General features: G+C 65.3%; 1 protein-coding gene across 1 annotated transcript in view; it reads right to left on the bottom strand.

Moving 5' to 3' along the window:
• Positions 1 to 969: 969 nt before the first annotated feature.
• The window catches only part of SH3TC1 (SH3 domain and tetratricopeptide repeats 1), a 20,581-nt gene continuing 12,686 nt past the window's right edge, over positions 970 to 8,864 (bottom strand). Inside the window, 6 exon segments of the mRNA XM_025051837.1 lie at positions 970 to 1,493; positions 2,396 to 2,546; positions 3,175 to 3,297; positions 4,421 to 4,571; positions 5,538 to 5,718; positions 8,402 to 8,864. The exon segment at positions 8,402 to 8,864 is cut by the window's right edge and continues 50 nt beyond it. Coding sequence (XP_024907605.1) covers positions 1,084 to 1,493; positions 2,396 to 2,546; positions 3,175 to 3,297; positions 4,421 to 4,571; positions 5,538 to 5,718; positions 8,402 to 8,864 — 1,479 coding nt within the window. The 3' untranslated portion in view covers positions 970 to 1,083.

The following is an 8,864-nucleotide window of genomic DNA, read 5'->3' as shown; positions in this document are numbered from 1 at the left end:
GGTCTCACTGCCCCCCCACGAGCCCCTGCGGAGCCACCCCAGCCCAGGGCCCCCATGGCTGGTCTCCCCGCAGTGCCGCGTCCACACCGACTCCAGCCCGTCCAGGCCCCTCGGCGGGCCAGGCCCAGCGCACAGCCCCTCACGACGTCCCTCTCTCTGGACCCTCCCTGCCCTTTCGACAGACACCACTCCCCAGACACGAACTCAGCCTCCCGGGTCAATGCCTGCCCCACCCCAATGCCTGCCTCCCACCCCTGCCTGTCCCCAGGTCCCTCCCACGTACCCCGGTTACCTGAGGGACCACCCCCCATAACCAGAACCTGGCCTGTCTGTCCCCTGCTCACGATGGCTCTCCAGGACAGAAGACAGAGTCCAAATTCACCAGCCCTGGCTCCTCACTGCCCCCCACACTCAGAGCGAGGAACCGGAAGACGAAGTTGGCAGAGCAGCTCCGCCACCCCCCAGCCCCCACCGGGTGCCCGGCCCCACGCAGGGCAGGCGCGTGGGCGACACAGAGCCTGGGCTTGGTGAGGCTCTGTCACAGTAGTCACCCCATCCATGGGAGCCCCCCAGAACTGCCCGGATCTGACGCAGCAGAAGGCCACAGTGACTACTTCTGACCGCCAGGTGCCACGAGCACAGTCAGGGCCACTCAGGGGCGGTTTTGGGGGGTACTGGCCCCTCCAGCTCTGACAGGGCAGAGACTCGGCCTGGCTTCTCGTAGTGGTGACCCTGCTTGGACACCTGGGGCAGGTCGCCCCCTATCCTGAGCCCACATCTCCTTCTGTCAAGTGAGATGGTCGTTCCCGCCCCGCCCAGGTGACGTAGGGGTTAAAGGTGTCTCCGGATTCCAGAGAGAACTCTGTACATTCTGGCGGCTCCCTGCAGGAGATGAGGATTTGGGTTGCTCTCTGGGGATAATGGTGACCCCCTCCCTCGCCCCCCCCGAGAGTCATTTCCCCCCTCCTTCATTTTCGTGGCTGACTTCTGCTTGCTTGACCGTCGAGACTCAGTTTTGCAAGCGCCTCCTCCAGGAGGCCCCCCTGACTACACTTCCTTTCATCCCTTACCCAGCGGCTGCCATCATCCGTGCACATGTCGGCCTCCTCCGCTGGCCCTGAGCTCTGAAGGGCAGGGCCCGGCCCTCGTGGGAGCCCAGAGGGTCTGCTGACCTGGCCTGCTCCTCACGGCCAGGCCCAGAGCCCCCGGAGACCGCTGGTGCTGGAGGAGGATCTGGACCCAGGCCTCCAGGTCCGGGCGCAGATCCCACCCACCTGCTCCCCTCCCTCCACCCACCTTCAGGTCGTAGAAGATGATGTCGCCGAGGGCCAGGTACACCTTCACATAGTACAGGGTCTCCTCGTCGAACTCCAGTGGCGAGTTGCAGAGGGACAGTGCCTTGAGGTAGAAGTGCTCTGCCAGCTCGCCGTGGCCCAGCCGGTGGTGCAGGGCGGCCAGCCGGTGGTAAGCCACTCGCTCATTCAGCCGGTCCCCTGGGGACACGGGGAGGGGCTCCCGTGAGGACAGGAAGTGTGGGGGGCGGGGCACGGGCCAGCTGGAAGCACCCATGCCAATGCCGTCTCGAAGGCCAGCCAGTCACGTCCCAGGCCGAGACCCACCTGCCCATCCGTGAGGTGGACCTGGTGAGGCCTGCTCCCGCCCACCTCGGGGATGTGGGGGCCCCAGCTCCGAGCCGCACACGGCCGCCCGGTTGCTGTTTCACACTAGGAGACCCCAAACGTCACGCGGTCTGTGCACGCGCAGGACACTGGACCCTCCTGCTGCAGCATCGGCAGCCGCCCCCCAACCCCATTCTCGGGACACGAGGCTGTGTCCAGCATCCTCCTCTCCCAGGCAACCAGTGCTGGGGGCCTGCATGCAAACTCTGCCGTGCACCTACTGCGGGCCCAGCCCTCTGGGGCTCCCTGTGTCTGGGGGAGACAGCCGGCCTGGGACGGCGCGGGCAGGGCTGGGACAGAGGCGAGTCCAGCACCCGGGGGCCGGCTTCTGGAAAGGGGCTGGGATTTTGCCAGCCAGAGACTATCAAGGGCCGGGCGAGCGAGGAGAAGGCGCAGCACGCGGCCCGGCACATTCAGGCCCGTGAGAAGCCTGGGGCTTCTGGGATGCAGACCGTGTGGTCAGCAAGGCGAAGAGGCAGAAGAGGTCGCAGAGCTGGCAAAGAAAGTCCAGCCACGCGGCGAGCATGCCGGTCCCGAGGGACCCCGCGCCAGCCCGGGCAGGGACTGGGAGGCGGGCTGGATGAGCTACACGGGAGAGGTCGGCCTGTGGACGGGAGGGGCCCACGGCTGTCCTGGGGCAGCTTCTCGGTGACCTCTGGCCCTGCCCTCCCGATCTCAGAGGCAGAGGCTCCAGGGGCCAGGGCCGCGGGGCTCACCCAGGGTGATGCTGAGTGCCAGGGCCACGTGGGCGAACTCCAGGCTGTCCTGCGGCGTCTCCAGTTCGGCCAGCAGTGCCGCCAGCTTGTTGCATAGCCGTAGCTCCGCCTCCTGGTTCCCTGTGGTCACGGCCAGGGGCAACGCCCGGTCCTGCCCACGCAGGTGGCACATCAGGCTTCCCCAGAGCCCCAGACACACGCTGGAGCTTCCTGCCCCCACTACGCCCCTGGGTCTTTACACGGCTCTGTCCTCCAGGAGAAGGGTCGGCCCAGAGAGGTCCTGACACGCTCAGGGACGCTGGGCGGGGAGCAAGCTGGGGCGTGAACTACAGCCCTTCTGTCTACACTGCATAACTCCAGACCAGCCCCTCCCCTCCTGGGCAGTGAGGGCCAGAACAGGAGTGTCCAACACCCCTCTGTGCTCGAAAAATGCCACGTCTATCTGACCCCCTGGGGCTGAGCTGCACACTGGGAGCTGGGCAGACCAGGGAAGTGGCTCAGAGAGAAGCCACCCTCCCTGAGGGCACCTGCAGACTAGGTCCTGATCTCGTCCCCCGCTGCCATGCCCTGTGCCCTTTGACACACCCGGTGCCCTTTGACACACCCGGTGCCTCTCTGAGCCTCAGCTTCCTCGTGTGTGGGTGGGAGTGGACTCGGGGCTGTCATGTGCTGTCAGCCTGAAGCTCCCGCGGTCCCCAGACAGTCCTTCCTGTCTGTCCCTGTGCCGTCCGCCGAGGGACGCCCGCTGCGGCCCACCCGCGTCCACGTGGGCCACTCACCCGGTAGAAGGACACAGCTTTCTTCCGCTCCCAGGTCCCGTTGAAAAAGATGTCCCCAGCAGCCTCGAACAGCTGCAGCCCCAGATTAGGGTCCCCCGTGTACAGGGCTGCGTTCTGTGCTACCTGTGGGGATGTGGGGACTCTCATGAGGCCCAGTGTTCTGGCAGGTAGGGGTGGCCAGTCGTCCCGGTGGGAACCTCGCAGCTGCCTCCTGGCCGCCCTGGGACCCTCAAGCCGCTCTGCACGTGCCGGATGACACAGACACACGCGTGGGGGCCTCTCCTCTCTCGCACACCTCAGGCCCTGTACACGGGGGCCCTTAGCACCCACTGGTAGGCGGATGATGATTTAAGGCCTGGAGCCCTGGAGGAGGCCTGTCCCGTTAAGGCCCGGGGAGCCGGCGGGTGTGAACTGCTGGGGAGCTTGGCGCAGAGCCAGCCCCTGGATCCCGCCGGCTGTGCCCAGACCACGGCGCGCTCCGCCCCGCCTCGCCGGCGCTGCCGCGTCCTGCCCCTTCTCCTCCGCCGTGTTCTCTGTGGCCCTCAGTAATACCTGATGGCACATCCCCCCCGTCTCTCCCACCAGAGGTCTGAGGCTGTCGGCTTCTCCGCCATGTCCAGGGCCCGGCGCAGGGCCCGGCACATAGTAGGTGCTCAACAAACACCGCTGAGTGAATGACTGAGCCCGGGCGCTGCCGCACCCCCGTGCAGCTCACCTTTGCACCTGTGAGTGCTGCTGCTGGAACCCCCCCTCCCCAGTGGGCACTGGCCCCCACTCACGGCAGCTCAAACGAGCCTCTGTGACCCAGACGGACAGGACGTCCCCCTCCCGGTCTTCCCTGCTCCGCCTCATTCCTGTGACTCGGCCTTGTCTGAGGAGCCTGTCCCCCCGTCAGCCGGAAGCCCCCGGTCCGGGACCCTCAGCCCTGGCCCAGGGCGGTATCAGCAGGTGCTCAGAAGTGGGAAACTCACACGGCTCACGAGCCTCCCACTCTGCCCCGGACCACGCATGTTTAAGGAGACGCGCCACGTGCTGCCGGAGCCGGCTCCGCTGTGCGAGTCCAGTGGGCACGTCATGTGCACACTCATTAAGCGCCTACTGTGTACCGACACGGCGGGGGGAGCACTGTGAGGGGCACGTGCCTCTGGCCCCCAGGGACCGTGACCCGTGTGGCAGATGCTGGCGGTGGGGGCCAGGACCGCGGGGAGACAGCAGGGCCCCGGCACGCAGCAGGTGCTCGGCGCACCTGGATGTACATGTCCACCAGCTCGTCCTGCTGCAGGATGTAGTAGATCTTCCCCGCCTGCAGCCAGGCATGCGCCTCCTTCTCCTTCTCCTGCAGGTCGATGAAGATCCCCAGGCTGCGCTTGGTGTAGTCCAGTGCCGATCTGTAGGCCCTGGAGTCAGGGCAGGGTCAGAACAAGCGCCCCCAGTCTGTGGCCCCCCCGACCCCATCGTGTGTTCCGACTCCACCCACCCCCACACACAGGCACCCACCCCCTCTGGGCAGCAGGAAACGCGTGCTGGGCAGAGGTTTAGAGACTCTCTAGGCCAGAGGTCCCCAGACTCGAGTGAGCATCAGAATCACCCGGAAGGCTGTAAACCACAGACTGCAGGGCCCTGCTCCCCGAGTTTCTGCCTCAGCAGGTCTGGGGTGGGGTCCAAGAATGTGCCTTTCTGAACAGCTCTCCCCTGAGGCGGATGCTGCCGGTCTAGGGACCCTGCTTTGAGAAGCACCGATCGAAGGCACCAGCTCGTTGGTCCAACAGGGGTGGCAGAGGCCACAACTGGCCCTCCGAGGCCCCTGTGGGGAGCTGGCCCCTTCCTGCTCTCCCGGGAGTCCCCACGCTGGAGGATGTGTGGCCTGTGACTGCACTGGCCACTGCAGGCTATACGGCCCGGCTGGCCATCATCCTGCCTGATCAAGACGCTCAGTGTGGGCTTCACACGGGACATAGGACCCGAAACCCTGCCCCAGGGGAAGCAGGTGGGCCGGCCACATGTCTCCTGTGCGGGAGAATCCTCCGGGCACAGATGGCACTGTCCTTACATCTGAGGGGACAGATGAGGACCTGGCTGTCTGGCCTGAAGCTGGGCCAGTGAGAGCAGACTCTGGGCAGGCAGCGGTCAGCTTACAGAAGCCACCACGGTAGGAGGGACAGGGAGCTGTGTCAGTGGAGACTGAAGGATGCGTGTCAGTGGACTCGCATGTCACGAGTGTTAGTCGGGGTGACCCCCAGGCCCGCCAGCTCAGAACTTGCCTGGCGCTAGGGAAGAAAATGGTCTCCAAGGAGAGGCTACTCTGGGAGGGTGGCCCAGTTTCCTCGCCACCCCTCCCCCCAGCCCGCAGAGCCGGCCCTCACCGCTCGGTGCCCAGGGACAGGTAGAGCCGGCTGATGGTCTCCAGGAGCTGCCCCTCCAACGCCTTGTCAGCCACCCTCCGGGCCAGGGAGAGCTGGAACTCGTGGTAGATGACACACTGGGCCTCGCTGGGCCTGACCGTGCTGTAGAAGTGACATAGTTGCTGGACCGCACGCAGCTGGCCTGGGTCGGGGGACGAAAGGAAGGAGCCACCGTCATGCACTGCAGCGAAGTCTGTGGGGTCCAAAGTCCCCTGCCGTATGGCCGCCTCTTCCACGCCTCTGCGAGCTGGAGTCATCGCAGATCGGGAAGCAGCCCCGACCTGCTCGGGGCCACGCGGTGATGAGCACCCAGGCAGGGCACATCGCGGATGCTCAGGAGACGCATCGCTGTGTTTGTGAGCCCCCTAGGCCTGGGGTCCTGGCCAGTCTCTCCCACCGCACCAGGCAGCCCGTCTCTGCTTCTCAAAGCTCCCCCTGGCCAGGTCGGGGCAGCCTGCACGCCGAGCCGACGAGGCACCTCATCCCCGTACTGCTGGTGGACAAACTGAGTCCCAGGCAAGTCCTGGCATTTGTAGAGTTCAGATCCGGTTCAGGCATCCCAGGGCCAGCTCCTTCGAGAAGCCAGGCTCCAAAACACAGCCTCACTCACCTCTCCCAAAACCGGGGCTGGGGACAGTCGAGAGCTTTCACTATTCGAAATGATCCAGGATCAGCAAGGAAGCAGAAGACCTGAACGACACCGTGAACCGTCTAGACCTGGCAGACGCCCACCGAACACCCCCAACCACAGCAGAAGGCACGTCCCTCAGCGCCCACAGAACAGGCTACGGGACAGAGCAGAGGGCGGGTCACACGGCGATTCTCGTACGCGTGAGAGGATCGAATCATCCGGAGCAGATCTCCAGCGACAGCGCCGTGACAAATCGGCAACAGAAGGGAGTTTGGGACATTCACAGATGTGTGGAAACTCACAAAAAACTTCTAAATAACAAGGGGGTCAGGGAAGAAATCGCGGCAGGAACAAGAAGATATTTCGAGATGAGCGGGGAGAAAAGCACGACAGACCGACATGGAGCAGCGGCCCCCGACCTCTGCGGCACCGGGGACGGGGCTCCTCTGAGAATCCAGTGCCCGAGGACCCGGGGCGGAGCTGAGGCGGGGACGCTGGCGCCAAGCAGCGGCCGCGCGCACAGACGAAGCTTCGCTCGCTCACGGGCCGCTCACCTCCTGCTGTGCGGCCCGGTTCCTGACGGGCCACAGACCGGTACTGGCCAGCGGCCCAGAGGTTGGGGACCCTGGTTTAGAGAGTCTTTCTAGCTGCAAGTGTCTACACTAAAAAAGAAGTTTCAAATAAAAACCCTCAACTGACACCTCCCAAAGCGAGATAAAGAGGCGTTAACTAGGCCGGAGCAAAAGGGAGGAAAAATAAGATTCGAGTGGAAATGATCAAATAAAGTCGATGATAAAAAATACCAGAGAAAAATCAGTAAAACCAAAGGATGTTTTTTTCATGGGACGGGATTAACAAAACCGACGAATCTTCGGCTGGACTGACCAAGGGCGAGAGAGAGAAGATGCAAGTTTCTTCGACCAGGAGTGACGGAGGGACATCGCTCACGATCAGGGACATCATCCTACAGACAAGGAGGGCTACACCAGAAACCCACGGACCACCGTGCAGAATAGATGACCCGAGGGAATGGACAGACGCCCGGAAAGACACACACTACCGGAACAGCCTGAAAACGGCCCGCGGCAAGCACGGGGCAACACGGGGCATCGCCCTGCCTCGGTCTCCCCACTGTCGATTTGGTAGGGTGACAACACGATCCCGCGGGTCCCCCAGCTTGGCTCTCCCAAGTCTGAACCCCCAACAACCTGGGGAGGGGGACTTCAGGAGGTTTCTGAGAGGCCCGGGGGAGGGGCACTGGCGAGCATCGTGAGCTCCTGCCTGAGGCCACAGGGCAGGTGGCTCCTGGTGCTTCCTGGAGGTCCGGAGGGCCCTGCCAGGCTCAGTGAGTGTCCCATGTCCTTCAGTGGCTCCTCGGGGCTCTCGGGAAAAATGCTAACCCACAGCCCATGTAGCCCGGCCCCTGCCGAGGCCCCCAACCAAGGTTTCCACGCGCCCCACCTGACCCACCCAAGCTTCACACCTCCCTGCATGGCCCAGCGCACTCACCCCGGGCCCTCAGCACAGGCTGCACCTTCTGCCAGCCCCTCACCCCGCACTTGGCTAGACCACCCTCATCTCTCCAGTCCCAGGCTAAACAGACCACGCTGAGCACCCGTAACCTGGGCATCTGCTGCCACGCCTGGCGGCCGGTCCCCAGCAAGGACCCTCTGCAGGTGGAGTGCCACGCGGAGCCCGGGGCGCTCGCATAAGCCGCTCCCGAATGAGGCTGGCTGCTCCTGGGCCCTGGGGACCACCGGCCACCCGGGAGCCTCTGGCAGGGCTGTGGGGTGCCTAGGGGATAGCACCAGCTAGGGCACCCCGCGTTCACGGCCCACGTCGCTCCTCTCGGCTCAGCTGCCCTTGCTCGGCCTGGGCTATGCCCGGGGTGACCTGCCACCCGTTTGCCCACGGCTGCGGTGGGACCGTCAGTGCTGAAGCAGGACTCCCCAGGCAGAGCGGGACGAGCCGGTTGCCCGGCGTAGGCGGCCGGGCGTGGGGACACCTCAAACGCCCGCGAGCAGCTGCTGGTGTCCACTACTCAGCATTCTCAGTGGCTAAACCACCACCCACCCGCCTGCGACCCGCAAACCCCAGGTGCGCTCTGAACGGGGAAGAAAACGTGCTTTTCCCGGGAAGCCGCTGTGGGCCGGGGCCGGGGCCGGGGCCGGGGCCGGGGCTGGCAGGCACTTACTCTCCAAGTCGTCCGTCTCCACGGCGACCAGAAAGGCCCACTCGTAGTAGCACTGGCCCTGCTGGGCGAGGGCCCGGCGGGTGCTCAGGTGGCCCAGCTGCAGCAGCACCCGGGTGAAGTCCCGGCCACACTCCCCGCCGGGCAGCTTCGCGAAGAGCTTCACGGCTTCCAGCAGGTAGTGGCGGGCCAGCCCGCTGGCGCCCGCCTGCAGGCACAGCGCCCCGAAGTTGGCCAGCACCACCGCCTGGTTCCGCGGCTGGTCCAGGCCCCGGGCCACGCGCAGGGCGCGGTAGTAGCTTTCGGCCGCCTGCCGGGTCCTGCCCGTCCTCCTCAGGGTGATGGCCATCATGTTGGCGATCACGCCCTCCTGGTCCGCACTGGCCACGGCCGCGTCCAAGACGGCCTGCAGGACGTCCAGGGCCACCGGGCTCTGCCCGTGAAGCACGTGCAGCCGCGAGGGCCA

The sequence above is a fragment of the Pteropus alecto genome, unplaced genomic scaffold, assembly GCF_000325575.1.
Source record: "Pteropus alecto unplaced genomic scaffold, ASM32557v1 scaffold5, whole genome shotgun sequence".
NCBI classification, from domain to species: Eukaryota; Metazoa; Chordata; class Mammalia; order Chiroptera; family Pteropodidae; genus Pteropus; species Pteropus alecto.
This window is presented reverse-complemented; position numbering and strand designations above follow the sequence as displayed.